This window comes from Falco rusticolus, chromosome 6 (genome assembly GCF_015220075.1).
Source record: "Falco rusticolus isolate bFalRus1 chromosome 6, bFalRus1.pri, whole genome shotgun sequence".
NCBI classification, from domain to species: Eukaryota; Metazoa; Chordata; class Aves; order Falconiformes; family Falconidae; genus Falco; species Falco rusticolus.
Genome location: NC_051192.1, coordinates 54,012,138 through 54,032,922, shown reverse-complemented (window position 1 = coordinate 54,032,922; position 20,785 = coordinate 54,012,138). Strand labels below are relative to the sequence as shown.

At 42.0% G+C, this 20,785-nt stretch overlaps 2 protein-coding genes across 3 annotated transcripts in view; one reads left to right on the top strand and one right to left on the bottom strand.

Moving 5' to 3' along the window:
• Positions 1-16,572, top strand: part of FKBP1B (FKBP prolyl isomerase 1B) — a 65,612-nt gene extending 49,040 nt beyond the window's left edge. For both annotated transcript variants that reach the window (XM_037391514.1, XM_037391513.1), the window contains exons 3-4: positions 8,079-8,191; positions 10,840-16,572. In XM_037391514.1, coding sequence (XP_037247411.1) covers positions 8,081-8,191; positions 10,840-10,968 — 240 coding nt within the window. In that variant the 5' untranslated portion in view covers positions 8,079-8,080 and the 3' untranslated portion in view covers positions 10,969-16,572. The remainder of the gene's footprint in view (positions 1-8,078; positions 8,192-10,839) is intronic.
• On the bottom strand, positions 16,564-20,664 carry SF3B6 (splicing factor 3b subunit 6). The gene is made up of 4 exons (XM_037391830.1): positions 20,641-20,664; positions 20,206-20,411; positions 17,663-17,801; positions 16,564-17,153 (listed from the first exon to the last, which is right to left on the bottom strand). Exons 1-4 carry the CDS (start codon positions 20,662-20,664, stop codon positions 17,064-17,066), a joined length of 459 nt encoding a protein of 152 aa, XP_037247727.1. The 3' UTR covers positions 16,564-17,063.
• Positions 20,665-20,785: the final 121 nt, after the last annotated feature.

Below are 20,785 nucleotides of genomic sequence, written 5' to 3'. Positions count from 1 at the left end.
AAAGTTGCTTTAGATTTCGGTTGGCCTACTCATTAGCATACCCAGATTGACCTGATTCTGCCATGCTTATTCAAATGAAATTTGCCTTATGCTGCAAAGCATTTACATTTTACAGCTGAACTTTGTAATGGTAACAGAATCAAACCCTAAAATAAAATGACTGTTTCAAGGCAACAGGATACCAGAGGAATTGTTTTGGTCTCCTTACAATTAATGTAGAATATGCTTATTGAGCCTCATATCTGCCTTGAGGGTAAATCAACGTTTTCTTCTCTTTTAAAAATATGCAAATTTATAAAGCCGTTAGGACAAAATAATGCCTTTCAGTAGAGTGAACTAGACAACTGCATGTAATTTTCTTGGCTGTGAAGTCAAGCTAAGTGCAAGGCTCTTTCATATTGTCTTGTACGCAATACTGATATATTGTGCATGGTAATGCATTATTGAATAGTTTTCTGTTGTGTCTTCATTGCATGTTGTCAGCTACATAATAAATAATTGATTGTGTTGCTCTTACTCCAGATTAAAGATATATGAGTATATAATACATGAAGAAAATGAAGCAGCAAGGCTGCCTGTGTTGAAAGATCAACCGTTACTGAAGTGCACTGTGGTAACAGGAACTAAGACGTGACCACCGCCGTTACCACTATCCATTTCCTATTTCTGTACTTTGAGTCAGTGATTGTTTGTCATGGCAACAGATGGCACATTCAAATCATTGCTGCTGCCTTTTTAAACAATAAAAAAGAAATTGTGGTAAAGAGCTGATATGCTGCAGAGATGCACCCCCAGTGTCTTCAACTGATATCCCTCTAGACTGAGAAGTCCCTTGGAAAGATTAATCATTTTCTGAGTGCCTGAAAACTGTCAGAAAAACACGGTCTAAACTAGCAAATCCTTTTTTCCTCCGAAGACTTTATTTATATTAAACAGAGGAGGAGTTAGCAGGGAAGAGTGAGTTTGTGTTGCAGTAGTACTAGACATCTCTCGTTGAACCTTTCCCTTGAAAAGCTATGCTTCTCTCTGTTCAGTTGCCAAAGTCCCCATACAGGACACGGTAGGCCCACGATTCAAACGTAGCGTAGGAAACGAAGCATCCTCCAGCTCGCATTCAACACTCTTTATTTCCATTACAACAGTCATCATTTCTGATGGAAACGATTTTCATCAGTAAAATTGATGAGATGCCAAATTTGTGCAGAAAAGAGTTTGCTGTGGAAGTCAAATCAAGGAAATCAGAGGCATGCACTACTCAGTGTGGTTGTTTGGAAAGAGGCTCGTGGCCAGCTGTAACTACAGATTCTGGGAGCTGTTGTAATGATGAAAAGGTGTCAAACAGTGAACTGTGTTTTGAGATAATAATGAAATGGCAGATGAAGATGTAAGAGGTGTGAGAGATCTGGCTTATGCAGATCTGGAATCTGATGGAATGAGCTGGAGAGCTGAGGTATGTTAGGTCCTCTAGGCCTTTCCCTGGGAAGCAGAAACACAAGGCACCAACTGTATTGGCCTAGAAAACTGTTGCCCAGATCTCTCCATTTAACAGTAAGACATATGGGAGCTGTTCTTGTTCCTCATGGGAAACCACAAGTTTTTCAGGTGTGTTAGCATGAGACTTAGCTGTGACCTAGGGGGGAACGCCACTGAACGCAGAGGAGTTGTCTTGCTTTACCACAGTATGTCAGAACGGAGTCCTGAAGAGAACTGATCTATTTTAATGTAAAATGTGAATAATACTGCTGAAATCAGTGGAGTTCTGCTGGTGTAAACCAACCTGGGATATGATTTGTGACTTTATGAATGTGTTTCTCCCACCACCTCTATGCAATTAGGCTGAACTCCTCTGCTTTGCTGAACTGTGTCTTTGTCTATACGCCGTGAAGGTGTCAAAGTTGACACAAAGGCATATGTACAGTTTCTAGAAACTTTCTGATAATATGTTTTATAGACTTAAGTGTATATTAGTAATAGTTACAGGCTGTAAGGGGGGTGTGTGTCAGAATTTCCAGCCTTTGTGACATTCTTCCAACAGAATATTGACATATTTTGACATAGAAACTGTATTTTGAGGAAAAAAGTACACACTTGAGATCAAAAATTCTTAACCCACAGCAACACTAACTACAGCACATGCTGCCTCTGAGTCCTAGGAGCCAAACTGAATGGGAAGCTTGTAACAGCACAGATTTATTACAAGTCATAATTGCAAAGGTGATTGCATTAAACAGCATCAAAATATAGTCCCTGTCCTGAAGAATGTGTCCTAGAAACACCCGAGTAGCTGCTCCTCTTTCTGCTGCCAATCTGTGTTCAGAAAGTAGCTGTCTTCAAGTGTATGTATTGCCTTTTTGTTCTGTAGGTAACCAGTTTGAAAAAATAAGGTAATGGAATGTTTTGCAGGTAAATGTTGCTGTTTTTTGAAAGCCACCTATTCAATTTATTCCCTTAACACTTGTAAGTGAATCCCATTGTACAGCATAAAAGGAGAGTAACTAGTGAAATCAAGGGATTTGTCCTGGATTAGGATCTCCATCTTCTGATTCCCAGAATGTGTCAACACTACAAAGACAAATAATTCAGTAAGCGCTGGAGCCAGTGAAGCCTAGGATGCAATTTGGACAACTTCATTTAGGTATGGATGGATGAGTTAATACCTCCTCACTAGGGCCCTATAAAAAGCTGGCAGTCTAGCATTTAAAATTAATGTTGTTAACTTTTTTAACTCTTGTAAGTTAGTTGACTGAGAACGATAAACAATTCCGGGAGGTTATTGCAGTCCTAACGTTTAAATCTAGGTGGGATGAATCATTCTTGGAGATACCTCTCTTTCTCCGTTAACTGTGGAAGTAGCCTAGGTGACAGGTTCAGACGCAGTTTCTATCCTTGAGATGGCTAATGTTAGTAGTGGGATTTTACACATAAATTTTCCAGATTCAGGCACGAAAGCTTGAAAGGCTGTCGTGGTTTAACCCCAGCCAGCAGCTACGCCCCACACAGCTGCTTGCTCACTCCCCCTGCGGCGGGATGGGGGAGAGAATCAGAAGAGTGAAAGTGAGAAAACTCATGGGTTGAGATGAAGACAGTTTAATAGGTAAAGCAAAAGCCGTGCACACAAGCAAAGCAAAACAAGGAACTCTTTCACCACTTCCCATCAGCAGGCAGGTGCTCAGCCATCCCCAGGAAAGCAGGGCTCCATCATGTGACTTGGGAAGACAGATGCCATCACTCTGAATGTCCCCCACTTCCTCCTCCTTCCCCCAGCTTTATATGCTGAGCATAACGTCATATCGTCTGGAATATCCCTTGGGTCAGTTGGAGTCACCTGTCCCAGCTGTGTCCCCTCCCAGCTTCTTGTGCCCCCAAGCCCGCTCACTGGTGGGGTGGGGTGAGGAGCAGAAAAGGCCCCGACTCTGTCAGCGCTGCTCAGCAATAATGAAAACATCCCTGAATCGTCAACACTGTCTTCAGCACAGATCCAAAACACAGCCCCATACCAGCTACTGTGAAGAAAATTAACCGTAGCCCAGCCAAAACCAGCACACATGTGGTCTATGGTGGGCCTTTGGTGTTCTCTCTCCATCCATCTTTTGTATAGATATTGGTTTGGATGTGGTTTGGGGCATGGTTTTGTTGGGACCAGAGGTGTAAGTTAGGTGTCTGAATAGCTGGGCTGGCTCTGCGGAGTTGTTATGTGGTTGGTTGAATTCCCAGCTGAATCATTTCCAGATGAAGGAACCCTCTGGTATAAAGAAACTTAGGCTGTGGTCCAGCTGCAGCTTTCATGTCTTTCCGTTCCTGACCTCTCATCCATAATACAGGTTCTCTGATACTGTATTATTTCTCTTGGTAGAAGCTTTTACAGGATCTTCTTCCCAGGCAGATTTATTTTCGTGACATGCATAGGATCTTTATGTCAGTATGAACCCTACTCCTCTGTCAAACTTGGCTGAAATTGGCTGAAAGATTCAAAAGTTATTAGGCAAGTACAGACAGTCATTAGCCCTCTCCCCTTAGGAAACAGGCTTAAATTATGTATCTTAGCTGAGGTTGACTGGCCTCAATTAGTTAATTCATGTTAAAAGAGTAGTGTAGAAAAATCTATTTTAATAAGAAATTACAGCCTGTGTTAAACCTAGATTGAAGTTTTGTTCTAGCCCAAATGGCATTGCATTTTTGGCAGTTTCAATGGATCCCTAGTCATATTCCTTAACAAAATAATTTGTCTACTCTTTGATCTTCAGCCTCAAAGAGCTGAACTTAAGTGATTCAGCAGGAACCATGGTCTGAACATCTCCTTTTGTACAGCCACCTATTTTTTAAAACCTAATCTTAATAAGGACACCTTATTAGATCAGAATATTTTCAAATCCGCACAATATTATGATAACTGAGGTTTTACAATTAATTACTTTAATATGACGATAGTTGCCTTTCAGCATCAAATGTAAGGTTATTAGAACAAGTAAGCATACAGGCATCTAGATGTCCTTGCCCACTCAAAACTCTTATTTATTGTTCTGACTTTGCAAAGCAATGCCATTGTTCAGTTCCAGATTGTGGTTTTTTTTCTCCTTGTTAGCTACATAAATAAAGGTGCTAGCAGACTAAAGATGGGCTTCCATTGTTGTTGAAGAATATTAACCAAATCAATTTTTCCACAAAAAAAAAAAAAAAATAAAAATCAATTGATGCATTAGCAAGAGAGAAAGTAAAACATTATGCTCTTTTAGCTCCCAGGAGCCTGAAGAGTTGACTCTAACTTTCAGAAACAGAGAGATAAGAAAGATCTAAAGTTCAGATCTAAGTCCAGATCGTAACTTCTCCAGGGCACATGGGGACTGTGACTCATTTCTAAACTAGATGTGCATTTAAAGGGCAGTCACGTAAAAATTGACCCTCCTGCCATGAGCTTTGGCAAATATGAACACGTCTGACTCTGAATCCCAGTTTGTCCTCCAAGATCAGTAAAGTGGGGTGGTGACAGAGGAGGTTACATTTCTGAATTCATCACCTGAGGAGTTTTCAGCCATTGCTGAAAATAGGTTGTTGCTGTAAACAGAAGCCGCCTGTTTTCTTCTACAAGGCCTAACACATCTTCTGTAGGCTTTTGATGGTGAAATGAGAGTCAGTTTTTATGTGATATATGTTAGACTAGCAGGCTCGTGGGCAGATGGAAACGTTATTTTAAATAGGAAACGTCCAGTGGCTGTTGTCAGGCTCTCTGAAGAGTTAATCCTGGTTCTGCTGCCAGTTTGATGTGTGGTATTTAGTAAGCTATCAGACCTTTAAGCTAGGTATTTTAATAGGATTTAGTTAAAAAACGAAGTGAAAGCGTACTAAAGTGTTGTGGAACTTTGCACCTGTATCTGAACTTCCAGACTGAGGCTGTTTTATAATAAACATCTGCCTCCTTAGGCTGCTGTGAAGAATAATTAATGTTTGAATTTTGCTTTGAACATGCAGAGTGTAATGACAGTACTAAGTTTTAATATTAAAACTATTAAATATTGGAATTCTCTAATAGTCTGTATCCATTTCATATAATCATAAGTTTTTATGATGTGTTTAAAAAGAAAATTGCTTTGAGGAAGTACTGCCATTTAAATTTAAGATCAAATACTTCAAAAAGGATTATATGATATGCCTGAGAGGTCCCCCTGAGATGCTTCTCCCTGCCTGCCCTCCTCCATATGCAAGCTGGTTTTCTACGTTGCAAATGAACCCATGTTTGTCTGTAGCTAGAAAGCCTTGTGCAGGCAGCTGGTGCGACTTCCCAGCCTGCGTGAAGGGCATTTAGGGATGTCACTGAGCCAAAACACTGCATAATATGTGTATATACTTGCATCAGAGCATACATAAAGTCCTTCATTGTTATGCTGTGAAAAACTTAAGGAATATGGCAAGTGCTAATGGTGAAGGTTATGAAACATACCTTACGGGGAGGTTGTTCAATAATTTTCCTCCTAAGGCCTTATACACACACACACACATCTCTGAAGTACCAACTTTGACAAACGCTGAACTTGGTCAGCAACTAATTTGCCTTAATATGGCATTTGGTTTTAATATTGATGTAAAATATCTAGACACAGAACCCCACTGGAGCAATCAAATACTGTGTACCCATTACGGCAAATTCAGAATGCCATCACCACTGATTTAACTACTAATGAATTTGGAGACATCTATGTCTGAGCTAGTTGTTTGGACTTCCCCTTATGTTCATTGCAGAGAAACAGGCACTGCTAGGATGCAATTCATTATGTCCTAATCTAGATCCCTAGATTCGGCTTGAATTGCCCTCTGAAAGTGCATTTTTCTCTGTCTTCATTATAGAGGGAAGCAGAGTAATTAGTTCAAAAGTAGCTGGCTACATCTTAAAAGCATGAAGGTTGGTGAGATGAGTCCTACCTTTTAGTCTTTGTTTTTCATTCTGGCATATCTCTTTCTTTTTACTTTTGATTTGTAACACAGACTTTTTAAGCAAGCAGAATATTACTTTTTTTGTTGTTGTTTGGACAATAACTGATGGTTTTCACTGGAAAATAAAACTTGGGAATCAAACTGGTTTATTAATATAACTGCTTTAATGAAAATAAACTTGTGTCTTTCATATTGGATCATAAAGTCACTATTTCTTGGCATTTTCTGTCAAAGCTGTGCTTGATAATATTTTTTTCAACCAGAAACTTTCTCAGATATTTGCTTATTAATGAACTTTTCTTTGTGCAGCACCTTGCTTGGGAGAGGCATGGTACATGCCCAGAACATAGGCACTACTGCATTACAAAGGAAGGATTTACTCTAACACATAAATATCAGCCCAACCTTGCCATATCCAGAGTATAGCATTTTGAAAGAGCAATTACAAGGTACTTTTAAGTTGAAAGCTACCATAATTATCCACTGTTTAGAAAGAGAATGAGAATACCTAATCACCTAGAGCTCTGTGAAGGTTTATCCACGTGCAGTAGAATCTGGGCATGTGTTCATAATATATAGGTTGAAACAGTGGTGTGCCCATCAAAGGGAACGAATAAGGTGTTCTGTGACTCTCTTGTGGCTGAATGAAAATATAAAGAATAAGGGTAGTAGAGTATTCATATCAACATCCCTGGTATTTTCATATTTTTGAATGCAGAGTCTTTTCCATTCTTTCTCTACAAGGAGGAGGAAGCACATGCAGTTGTAACGTTGTGTAGAAGTTTCACAGGCATGGTGGGGAATGGCCACATTTGTGAAATGCACAATTATTCTAGTACTCCTGAGTAAATCAAGTTGGGAGAGTAAACAGTCCAAGATACCAAATATTCCTTCTAGGTATGCTGGTATAAATTTACAGGAACAAGTCAAAGGAGCTGCTGTGTACTTCCAGATGTTTAACTGGCAGCAAATTTAGCTCAAGAGGTCCCAAACCTGAATCTACATCCCAGCCCTTTGAAGTCGGCGGAAGGCTCCTGTGGACTGTGGTGAGCTTTGAGCCACACGTAGCAACAGCCCGCTGGCTACCAAACATGCACTCCTCAAGGACTACTCCCTTTAGTTAGTTCTACTATTAAGAGAATACCTTAAAATAAATGGCAAGTATTGAATGATAAGTAAACCGTAAACCTAGTCAAAGTTATGTTAAATTTGGTTTCTTTGTCTGTAGGCTTGTTTTTTGTGTTTAGGAGCAGGTGTGGATCAGGCACATGCATTGGGATTCCCTCCTTTGCTGCTTCCCACTTGTTCCTTGCCTGCTTTTATCTACTTAGGTGAGAGGCTCCACTGTGCAAGCCACAGCTCTTCTGTATGTCTGTGCAACATTTGGTGTTGAGCTTATGAGCTCAACATTACATTAAGAATAATAAGAATATATTTCCATTTTAGAGCCTAAATTACTAGAAAGCAAAGGTAAAAATACGGTACCACTGCATTTGACTCTCCTGCCTTATCCATTTTGGGTGAGGTTTCGAAGTGAAAATGGAAATGGGCAGTTGATGTAACCAAGACATTAATTTTTCACTCCTTTCCTCCTTCCCAGCATTTAAGTTTAGCTGTAGCTCAGATTGAAACTCTGTGTCTTGTTTTGGCAGGAATGCTACAGAATGGAAAGAAGTTTGATTCCTCCAGAGACAGAAACAAGCCTTTCAGGTTCAAGATTGGCAGGCAAGAAGTCATTAAAGGATTCGAAGAAGGTGTTACACAGGTACAAAGAAATTATTCTGGCAGAACTTTGAGCCAACTGAAGGGTGTGTGAGCACAGCAATGTCTGGTGCAGTGGTGACAAAACCACGGGGAAATTGCAGTGTAGGATACAGAATGGTTTTCTGAAAGTGTGGTCCATTCGAGCACAGTATTTCCTGTAGTTGTCTGTCTGTCCAGGGGCATCCCCTACTCATGAGGTTTTCCACGTGGTATGTGTTTGGGAGGGGAGAGGCAAAGTCCCCTCCCCATGTGCCAGTGTGCCACATAAGCCCCGTGACTTTCCATGGGCAGCTCCACAAACTGTGGACTCTAAAATGTTCCAGGTGGCAGCATTTTTATGGAGTGGCCTCTATTCAGCTACTCCATAAAAGTCCAAGCTGCCGTTTTTGATGACAACCATGGCCAAGCTACAGATTTTGATCCTTACTGAATAAGGTACCAAACTGCACTGTTAAATTTTTATGACTTCAAGCTCCCAGCTACAAAATTTAACATTCAGTGACCAACCCTACACTGAGAAAAAGGAAATTGCACTCCATTAATTACAGTTTGAGTGCCAACACAGTACGATCCTAAAAGAGCCACACAATGCAATTAGTTGCTTTTTGTCAGCAGTGTTGTAGGGCCCACTATGTGAGGGGTGCAACAAGCCTGCTCAAGTGCCAGAGTGAACAAAATCAGGGTGCAGATTCCTCATGACTGCCCGTTTCGGGGTCCTAGAGCTCAGTGTCGGATGAAACTGCTTAAATATTATTACAGGAGGAACTGTAACAGGAACAACTTCTTATGCTTAGAGAGAAGGGAAGAATGCAAAATAAGAAACAATCCATGGGGGAATGAGCAACTATGCTTTTCCAGGAGGGGTTGAAGAGAAGATGGTTTCCAGCCCTGTGGAGAAAGCAATGCAAGCATTCCCTTCTCTCCAGCCAGAGAAGAAGTTCATTTGAGGAAACCTAGACTCTCTGAAAAATACCTACCCTCCTCTCAAGGGTTTGAGTTGGACTCTTTACTATTTGCTTTGCAATAAGGCCTAAGAGTAGCTCAGCACCCCAGTGTACTGTAGAAACCAGAAGCCAGTGCAGATAAAGCAGTGGCAGCAAGCACTGGGTGAATCAGTTTGTCCCTTCCTTGACCACTCTCGCTCCCTGACTCCTGGCCCTTCATTAATAAGTGGCCGAAAGCCATTCCAGTGATTGGTGTGGGAACGCGCTGCCCTCTGCTCCTCCTAGTGATCACTGACTGAAGGCCAGTCTGTGGCTGCTTCCTTCCACTCCAGGGTTTTGAGGGGTTTGGGGAGTGTGATTGACACAAACCACTTTGGAAAAAGGCAGTTCGCTATGTCTAGCATGCAGAGTTTTCAAACCTTGGTTTAATGACTGTCAGATGTCAGCAGTGTCTGCATTTCTCTCCTCAACTTCGGACCGTTCAAGGTTGCCCCATGCCTAAAACCCGTGTGTGACTTACCAGCTGTCTGGTTTGCAGGGGCCCATCAGAGCAGCAGTCAGCCTGCTGCATGCAAACCCTTGCAGGGACCAGGGGAGGTCATCTGCTCTTACCCCCTCATCCCCATGGTATGAATACTCCCTGAATGTGGGAAAGGTCATGTTCACATTTTTCTGCTATCAAAAGTGATCAAAGTTCAAGCTTTGGCATATTTTACAGGACCTGAAAAAAAAAATTCAACAGAAGATAGCGTGTGATCTGTAGTCCAGTGATGTGCCCAGTTTTGGGACAGAGGTGTGAGTTAAAATCACTGCTTCAAATCAGGGATTGTTTCTTGGGCAGTGAATATCCCATTACCAGTGTATGGTGCATGAATAGCAATTTGAGAATGCTCTACCGCAAAATACTCTGTTGGAAGAGCAGAGGTTTGATTCTTGATGGCCCAAATCTCAGTGAGCACCTCAGAGCTAGTCTGGAGTGAGACACATCGTCATTTCTGTCCATCCCAGGAACAAGGGCTCACTGCCGGAATAAGCAGCGCCTGAGGTGAGGTGGCTGCCCTCAGGCTTCAGCTGAGTTTAGGGAAATAAGTACCTCTTTTAAACACGATCTGTTTGCTTTGCATCTGCCCAAAAGTAGAAAGTTGGGTGCCTGCACCATTGGCGTTCAAGCAATGGTTCTGAAGTGGTCCCTGGTGGTGGCTGAAGAAGGAAGAATGTTGCTGAACACTTTTCAGCAGCTGAACTTGACTGATCTTTTGAATACAAAGCTCCGGTCCTATCCGTTACTGAGAGCCTTTTCCTAACACCTGCTGGTGGCATTACATGCACCCTGCGCTCTGCAGAAGGGACTCAGGCCTTCTAGTGCTGGCTCCAGTGTAGGCAGGCTGAACCAAACTGTGTTAAAAAGCCTTTGTGTGACTCCCAGATTGGCGCTGGCAATTTAAATCACTGCTGTGAGGAGCCAGAGGAGTCGGGAGATCTATCTCTAGCTGCTTGTGGCAGCTTCAGCTTGAAGTTAACGATGCAGTTGGACTCTAGTAATCTTAAAGGTCTTTTCCAACCTAAACAATTCTATGAATCTGATGATCCCAACTCTCCTTGATTCTGTAAATCTGCCACGTAGTGATTTGTTCTTTGTTTTCCTCCTAATACTGGTTTGGTTTTTTCATTTTCTCTTTTCCTTTCTGCAACATCCAAACCCCAGATGAGCTTAGGACAAAGAGCAAAGTTGACCTGCACACCTGAGATGGCCTATGGAGCCACAGGCCACCCTGGGGTCATCCCTCCTAACGCTACTCTCCTCTTTGATGTGGAGCTTCTCAGGTTAGAGTGAATCTTCTCGAGGGAGTTGGCTGGAGACATCTGTTAATAACCATCCCTTCTTTCTCACCTTGCCAGCAGCGGGAAGAATCTTCACTGGAATCCCAATCTTCCCTACTCAAGCTGTCCTGTCAATAGCACCTGCCATTCGGTTTCTTATGCCTTCCTTCTCTTTTTTAACTTTGTGGTGTCCGTATTTGCCTTTTACTAGAAGCTTTGCTTTGAGAAAAATATCTACCATTGTAACATTTTCAAGTTGTACATTTTATTTAATTTGCATGTAAGAAGAATTCACAGTGATGACTGAAAATATATATAAATATAAATATATATATATTCCTTATTGAAAAACCACTGCCTTACTGTACACTTAAAACCAAGAAGAAAAAAAAAACAAAACACAAAAGGTGCTCAAAAAAAATTCCAATGTACACCTTGTACATGAATGGGCATTAGCCAAACAGAGTTACCTGCGCTGCCACTTTTCTCAACTTGTACGTTCTGCTTGCTGCTGTTTAAAAAAATACTGTCTCATTTAAGAATTAAAAGTATATATATAAAACAATAAACTCTTGATACTTTACCGTTTCTATTTGCTGTTTTTTTACTCTGGCCACTGGAATGCTTTTTGGTGTATAAGAAGTTCTTCAAACAGTCATCAACCCATTTTTTGTTTTATTTCTCCTCTTATGTGAAAATACACATAATTCCATGCCTGCTTCTGTTATAGGTGGCACAGTGGAAGATCTCTGTGGGACCAGAGGTCCCAAGAATGTGCAAGTAAGGGCTGCTGGGACAGAGAGGTTCCCTAACCCTCCATCTCCCCTGCCCTGCTGGCAGCCCTCAACTCTGGCCAGAATTTGGCTGCTGAAGAGATGGGAAGCGATGCTTCTCAAAGACACGCAGTGCTGCTCCACTTCTATGTCTTTATAACAGTAAAACAGTGTAACATTTTCTGCTGGGGCTAGGAAAGGCTAGAGAAGAGCAGAATTACGTACACCCACCTTACAAAACAAATGTGAACTGTGGGATAATGTGGCCGCTGAACATACGGGGTTTTTTTAGGCTGCATCTTCTGATGCTGTTTACACAGCCTGCAAACTTACTTTGTGCACTGTGCTGCTGGCACTTGAAACCAAGCAACATTTATTTCATTTGATGGTCACACAAATTCCCGAAATGCAGCTTCCTCCCCTGGAGACAGAAAGATGTGCAGACGGTCATTTACGTGGTTTTAGGAGCAGGACCTGAACAGTGAAGCTGCCTCTATGCTGTTATTTTGTTTTGCCTGAATCCGATTTCTCACTTTTTGGCTTGCTTCTCCCATTTGCTGTAGAAAAAAAGAGCATCACTGGGTCACGATGTTTTTATTTAACTTCACTATAAACTATTGGCGTAATTTTCAACTAATGGATTTTTTTGCTGGAAATTTTTCATACAGTTGTGCTATTTTCTCGTTTGTGTAAGAAGAACACACTTAGCACGAGCAGACAGACTTCAAAGCTACATAGGTCTCTCCAGGCGATACCTCCTGGAGAGAGAAAAGGAGCACAGAAAAGCAAGCCTGGCTGTCTGGCCAGTGACTGCAGCTCATGCTCTTCTTTCTCTAGGTGTTAATTTTTCCCACAAAGCTGCATTTGTTTGTTCATGACTAAGCCCACAGAGTCCAGTTCTTACGGATTATTACTTACCAGAGGTTGGTGGAGTGAAAAATTTTCTTGCTCCCCTCTCCATAAAGAAACAAAAGGCCTTTTAGGACCCTTTTTTTGGTGGAAATCTAGGATCACTGCAGCAGCCAGGTTAGACATCCACATTTCACTAACAGTTCTTTTATTTAGGACAGGATAATTTCCTGTTAATAAATAGGGAATTAGACCTGCTGGGTTTTGATGCCCACTAAGTCTCCCAAATTCTTTTAAATGGTCCCGGTCCCCTGTGCCACTACCCTGGCCTCTGTGGCTGGTCTCTATTTCAGCACTGGGTTACAGCTGGCGGTTGGGTCGTGGCAGTTGCAGATGTGAGCTCCTATAGACGTCTTGGTTAAATGTAACGTAGCCCTGTTGTGCCCGTTGAATGCAGGTCAACAGCGCATCAGTCTAAAGCTGCTCCTACTGATGGCCCATCCCAAGAGAAATACAGAAGTTTTACTCAGAGAAAACTAGTGCTGAAGGCAGCTGAATTAGCTAAAACCTTGGAAAAACTCAAGATTACCATGACTCTGATCAATCTGTAGTTGCTCGTTAAAAATAAAGAAAAAAAAACCCATAAAGTATCTGCTTTGGGACATTTCCCAAATGCTTCAAAAACAAACAGTGACATGAAGGGTTGGCTCAGCGTACCTGGAATGGCCATGCATTCCCTCCATCATCTCCTGGTCCTGCTGCTGGCAAGTGTCTGCTGCAATAGGTAGGGCACCGCTCTGCCCTTCTGCTGGGTTTCCTACCAGTGACAAATGTGTTCCTGCTGGGCTTTTAAGAGCTGATCATATTCAGTCTTATCATCTCTATCTGCAGAGCTGCTGTGCACTTTCCTTTTGCCCTCAGCAGCACAACGCAGCCATTACCGAGTCTGTAAAATCCTTATTACAGCTGGTTGATGAAGCTCCCTCCCTCGTCACCCTTTCTCTGCAGAGACCTTTGTTGGAAGCAGAGATTATTACATTTTTCATGCCAATTTCATTAAAAAAAAAATCTGAAAGGAAAACTAATTGTGCTTTGTGATACTTAGGGAAATTAAGTCTTCAAGGAAATGTAATCTTCAGCTCTTTATTTGACTGCAAATGCGTTAATTTATTTAATTGTATCATCGATCAACATACTACATATAATTATTACCACTGTATAATGGATTGGAAAAAATTTACTGTCATTGCCTGTGTAATCAGATATGCTCTTGTTACTAATTTCTAAACAGCATCGATGGAAAAAAATGACCTTCCAGGCTTAATTTCATGCCCTACTTCCTGAAAAATTAAATGGGAAGTGAGCACACAAAAACCAGCACAGATGCAGAGTACAAGGCTGGTAACATCTGCCTTATTTGTTGCCCCCTCTGCCATTCATAGAACTGAACTCATTTCCCTGTCCTTTGATATTACATTTCAAACAAAATCTTGAGCAGACCTCATCAAAACAATCCTCTGGGCATTCAATTTCCATTCCCTCTGTCTTGCAGGTACAAATTATTATTTCATTTTACATGTGCAGGGACACTGAAAGCCCTGAACAGGCACTAGAAGAAAAAGTATGAAATGGAATATTTAATGAAAGGCAGCAGCTGAGCTCTCAGAGAAATCAAAAGCTGCTGATCTTGAGGATTCATTGAAGGAATTTTTATTAATCTTATTACCCTAAAGAACTGCTTTCTATATATGTTTTTCAAACAGCATCAAATCCTCATCAAAACAGACACTGCAGTGCAAGCACCATGCTCTCCGCTATTGACAGAAGGAATGTGGTATTTGCATATGATTTTAAACAAGGCTGGCAGCATGTGGCACCATTATTGGCACATTGATACTTTATCGCTATTTATTACAATTTATTAAAGCATAAATCCAGCATGGTAACAGCACCTCCAGTTCCTGTTACAGCAAGGGGTCTTCTAAATGCCCAGCAACTGGTGTAAACGACCCCAGTTACCCTAGTGTTCGGCACGCCTGTATTTATATACACGGCATACATACATGTATACAGGGGGGCAGTTAGTGAACATCCATAGCTTTTTAAAGGTTACGTAGAAGAAAGCTCTCCAATAGCATTGCATCAATTTAAACATTTTTAAGGCAAATTGGGTTTTGCCTGGGCAACTTAGGTTTGTATTAATCTGATGGGTAAGACCTGAAAACCAAGCTGGCATCAGAGGAGTAACTGCTGGCCTAACCACCACAGATCCCAGCTGCTTTACATTTAATGCATGTGCATCCCAGTGCACCTGACAGTACTGGGCTGGGCAAGGGGGAAAGCTGGCAATGATACTGCAGCAGAGCTTTGTTTCTGTGGTCCAGAGATGTCAACCCAGCTACTAACGGGCTCAAAGCCTCCCATCGCTGTTCCCAGCCTCGGGGACAGGTTACTGCAGCCTGCAAGGCTTCTTGCTGCGAAGAGCAGCAGCTTTAAGGGCAGGACACATGTATGGAAGAACCACAAACTAAGGACAAAGCTCTTCACCACACACACTAAACACAGCTCTCACACACGTCCCAAATGCCTGTCTGCAACAGAAGGCAGACCTGTCCCAGTAGGACACTTACTGGTGAGGCGCAGGATGGGATTTCCAGCACCAAGCCATTTCAGCTGCCTCCTCCCTGCTGCTCAGGGCGAAACAGCCAGCTCCGAGTGTCACTGCCACCCTTCCTGCTCCTCCCAGCTGGGGACAGACTGCACAGCACATGGCAACAGCTCAGGACCTCCTCCAGGTGAGAGCTGCACCTTGGTACCCACAGCAGGGCTTCCCTCCCCATCATCGGACACTGAACCTGTGACCATTCAGGTTCATATGGGGACAATGCTCTACAAATTCTTACCTGTGTCACAAATACTCACGTGACAAGTTATTTCCTTTCTAAAAGGAAAGGTTACATGCAGAGGCAGCACAGCTTAAGGCAAGCCTTGATGAAAAAAGCAGAACTGTGTAAACACACATTAATTTTTTTACTAAATGGACACCAAGAACAGCATGGTTCTTTAGGTGACAGATTTCAATGAAAATCAAAGGATAAGAAAGTGGAAACATTCCTTTTTAACAGTACGGTGCACTGAAAAAAAAATTAAACTACAAAACCTCAGGCAAAGTGTATTTGCATGTGCCCATGTTCTACACCAGCTAGAAGGCATCTGGTCAGGGAGTTAAACATCACACCCAAGCAAATAAATCCTCCCAAGGCAGGATACAATCAGCATTCACAGAACTTCCAGCTGGTTCAGAACAGAGGCAGAGGTTATTCTTCTCCACTTCCAAAATACACTGGTTATACATACTTTGTATCATGCTAGTTTTTGTTCATAGGATGAGTGTTGGGGGAAAAAAAAAAAGAATTTTTAAATCTGTTTTTCCTCCACCAGATGCTATATTTAAAAATGTATGTACATAAAATATATTACAGTTCAAACACAGAGTAGAAAACAATCACACTACAGGTATTTGAAATTACCACCTTCATCTACTATCTCATTTTGGTCAAGTGTTCTCTACTTAACATTAAAAAGTGTTAAGTTTATTCCTGTTGCTGCTACTAACCTCAGTACAAACCTGGCACATGCAATAAACATCTCGTATACCATTAAGTCAGCCCTGCAGCAACCCACTCTTAGAACAATATTAGTTTACTGCAGCTTATCAGTTTTGTCTCAATCACTGGGAACAAGGTATTCTGCCTGAAGTCACCTAAGCAGCTGGGTTCTTTTAAAAGGGCATTTATTTTCTATAGTTTGTAAAAGAAACTTTGTTATAAATGTGGATTTGGGGTGCTTTGTTTCCAGTAAGAAGTAGTCTAATGATAATGTAATGGAGTTAGGCTCCATCAAACATTCCTGGAGGGAGAAAGGTGCAATAATTTGTGTACCATATATAAGTGTGATGAAGTATCAAACCACACTTTCTTTTTTAAAAAAAAAAAGTACAAAAATTCCTGTGGCAGGGAGACTAGTTGCAATACTCCATTTTCAGAAAGCAGCAAGTGAGGTTCACCTCCACGCAGACAGCTCAGAGAACCCCTGGAGCCAGATTCCCAGGCTGCTGTGCTTAAGATCTACCCTGGAGACCGGGCAGAACTTCAGGAGGTGTGAAACACTCAGCCTGCTCGGTCCCATCTTGAGAGGTCCTGCTAGAAACAGGACTGTGGTTATGCAGCATTTACCAGGTCACCCTTACAACATGGAGAAGTCATGTCCATTTAGGGGGATTTAATCTTAAAGCAGATCTTCCGATGTTTTACATTTAATTCTAACATGAAAACCTAAAGACTCAAATTACAGCTTATCAATTTTTTTTAAAAAAAGTTATACTTCATGGAGAATTCCCATGTTTAGTTCAAGAACTCAGTTGCAGGGTTTCAAAAGAGCTGAACTCAACGGCAGGGCTTGGAAAGAGTTTTCCCAAAAGATCAGTTTATTTTGGTGGGTCTGTATTAATTCCGTATTTTTCCTTGAGAAGCTTAAGCTGTTCCTCTTTCTTCTTTGTGTCCATCTTTTGGAATGCCTGTCATTGGGAAAATAAAAGATGTGAGAAGAAATAATGTAATAAAAAATATTTCATGACGTTATTTCCCAGTAACTGCAACCAGCATCACTACAAACTACATCAACATCACACAAAACAGCGTTGTTTTAATTCTTGACCTCCGACAATGCCACGGTACCCTGGATTCCATCAGCAACAGGTAGAACATCAAGAACAAGAGACTTTTTACCTGTAAACAAGATCACACAGCCTGTTGCAACTGTGCAGTTTTAAGGCCCCCACTTCCTCTTGCCCAAAGTCCCATCTCCAGAAACGTGTTTTTCACACCCTTGGTCCAAAGATATGGTTCTTTGCACACAAATCACCAAGTAAGGATGAAATCCTGATAAATTATCTAATCCATTCCCTCTACCAGTTTGGATTTATTTCTCAAAAATACCCAAGCAACTGTCTTTTCAAACTGGTTTTTTTCTTGTGCTCACTATGTTCACAGGTAACTTAAAAAAAAACACGCCACATGTACGTACCCTGTTTGCATTATAGTACAAAACGACAAGGTATCTGTTGCACACATTGAATCCCGACAGGTGGTCACAAGCGTTTTTGGCATCAAAGATGTCTTCATAGACCACATAGGCTGTTCCTCTAGTTTCAGGAGTGTTTCCACTGCAAAGCAAGATCAGTTTTAATATTAAACAAAACGAACAAGAAATAGTTCTATTAGTCTTCAGCAGTGACTGAGATCAGATTCAACTATTCAACAATTAGATGCAACTGCACTAGAAACCCATTTATTGTTATTTTTTTCCTAGACATTAAAATACATCCCTGCTTTCCACACCAATCTCCACTTACAGTTCAGTCTCAGAGATGACAGGAAAATGTGAGTGTCGTGTGCTATGTTATGCCTCTTAAGGAAAATTCACCTCTTCACAACAGATATCAGAAACTGTTCCTGTCAGGGGTTGTTATATTTCTTGAAATACTTTTTTATTACAGCAATTGGCTTGTTTTGTTTAATATTACAAGGCTGGGCTGTCAGTTAATGGCTGTCTGGATCAGATGTCTCCCTAGGACAGAACACAGCTCTTGGCACATCACAAAGTCAATTTAAGAGAGTCAAAACAGCCCCACAGGTGCAAGACCACTCGAGACGCAGAGCCATCACCTATCAGACCATCAATTCAATTTCCTTTGCCTGAGGGACAGGAACACATCTGGGCATGTAACGCTAACTAGCCCAGAGAGACTGCAGAGTTTACAGATCCAAAATATCTCAGCTAAAAGACAGTTATAGCAAACTTAGTAATCAGAAGAACTCTCTCTAAGGTGCTTGCTTCTTAGAAGAGGACTCCTGAGGACAAATGCTATCAAACTCGTCCACACTAGGCTGTGTATAAAAACAAAAAGGAGAATAGGATAAAAACTGCAAAGCACAAAAATCATTACAAATGGAGTTCCACGTTATGCCTTGTCTTACGACGACGTTAGGATTTCTGTGGAAAACAACACTGATCGGTAGTTCTGAACAATCCGTGGGGATGCTGCCTCAAGTTCCCTGTTGGACACATAAGCCAGCATGTCGCTGATGGAAAACTCCCCTTATATGTCTTAATACTTTTATGGCCCACTGCCATGCTGTTCCAACCTACATTTTTAGAAACCTTAAATATTAGGTGGAATCCTCCACTGATAAGCGTAAAGGAGAACTATTTAGCCAAGCAGTAAGTTTATTATGTCCCCTGTTCCTTTAGCCACATCTCATACAGCGAAGCGCAACAAAAGTGACTGGGGAAGGATCTCACGAGCTACACCTTCCAATGCAGCATCAGCAGCATGTGTCCCCATCCTTGTTTGTTCAACAAAGGCAATTCCATAGATAAACCTCACTTTATTCTATACACTGAACAACCATTTTTAATCAGTATGGTCTGAAATGAGCCCTTTATTTGGGTAGCTAAGTTTGATCTGTTTAACTGTTAACATATTGACATCTTACATACTCGAAGCAGTTAAACAAACTGTGGATTAATTACCAACCCCAGTCTCAGAGCATGGGGAAACGGTTACATAAATGTCAAGGATACATTCTGCTCTAATCCCATCAGCAACCTAATCAAGAACTCAGAGATGCTGCCGGTTATTTTGCCACCATCCAATACATCCAAAGCAATACAAAAACTCCCATATGAAATATAAACTATGCTTGCTTTCTGTTTGTACAACTATTGAAATGTGACTTACAATGTTTGAAGTATTAGACACCAAGTTTTGTTTCCTCCCTCTCCACGTCATAAATATTTTTCAGAGCAGAAAAAAAAATAATTCTTTAATATGAGTGTCAATACTCCAACCAGCCTTACTACAGTTCTCAAGAGCTCTTCCTAAATTCCTGCTTCAGCCAACTCTTTCCACTAGAAACCTAGTGGAACATAACACTAACCAGATAAAATTGTTTAATTCGCAGCATTCAGCCAGTACTCAGGATAACAAGGAATATCAGGTCTCAGGTGTTCAATATTTGAACTAAGAACCTCGGATTTGCTGTAGACATGTATACATATCTCCGTGCATTTTGAAACAAATAGTCCACGGACTATGCTGCTCAGGGACAAGCTGTATCTGACACACAGGAAGCTGTTCCTGGTATTTGTTTCTAGTCGCCAGGTCCAGCAGTAACATCTCTACTTTCCCATTAGTTAGGTATGTAATACTCATTAAATATGGGAACTGGTTGTATTCAACTTTTGCCTTTCTTATTTTTGCCTTTAGCTAAGGCAAAAGGTTAGCTGTATTTAAAGATTTACTGAAGAGTGTGTCTCATTTTTACCAAGCTGTCTAAGTCCACATCAAATTTAAGCTTTTTCACCCTACCTACAGGCAATATTATTTTCTAACAGATTCACACATAAGAGAAATACCATCACATCCACCTCTGGCACACAGCGATACTGCTAAAGCACGCTTAACTTTTTCAGCTGTGAAATCGAGTTGCTACCTACTGCACTAAGAACACTGACGGTGAAGTACATAAATTTCTCAATTTTTCAAATAAAACTAGAATACTTACACTCTGATTTGTCGAATAGGTCCGTATTTCCCAAAAATATCATACATTTCCTCCGCTGTGATTTTATACGGCAGGTTCCGAATATAAAGGATCCGATTGACCTCCGGGGGCAGCCGGATCTGATGCAGAAACAACACACACAGCGTCAGGCCTACGGCGCTCGCTGCACACCCTAAACGCAGCAGCCGACGTGCTAAGCCTTGAGGCTAACATCACCACTGAGAGGGCCTCACCAGTGCTTTCTGAACCCTTCACAGCTACAAAGTTACCTCAGACCAGAGGCCTGGCCGGAGGGGCCGGGCTGCACCCGCCGGGGAGGGGGAAGGAGGCCCAGCCGGGCGGGAAGGCCTGCTGCCAGCCCCAGCCCGGGGAGCCGCTCCTCACCGCCCCGGCGGGCTGAGGCGGGCCAGGGAGGGCCCAGGGGAGCGCACTCACGTTAGCTCGCTTGGCCGCTTGCATCGCCATGGCGCCGATCGGGGAGGGGGGGGGGAGTGCCGCCTTGGAGAGAAACAGCGGCCGGGAAGGGGCCTGCCGGGCTGCGCGCCGCCGCTCGCCGCTGCCGCGGGGGACCCGGATGCTA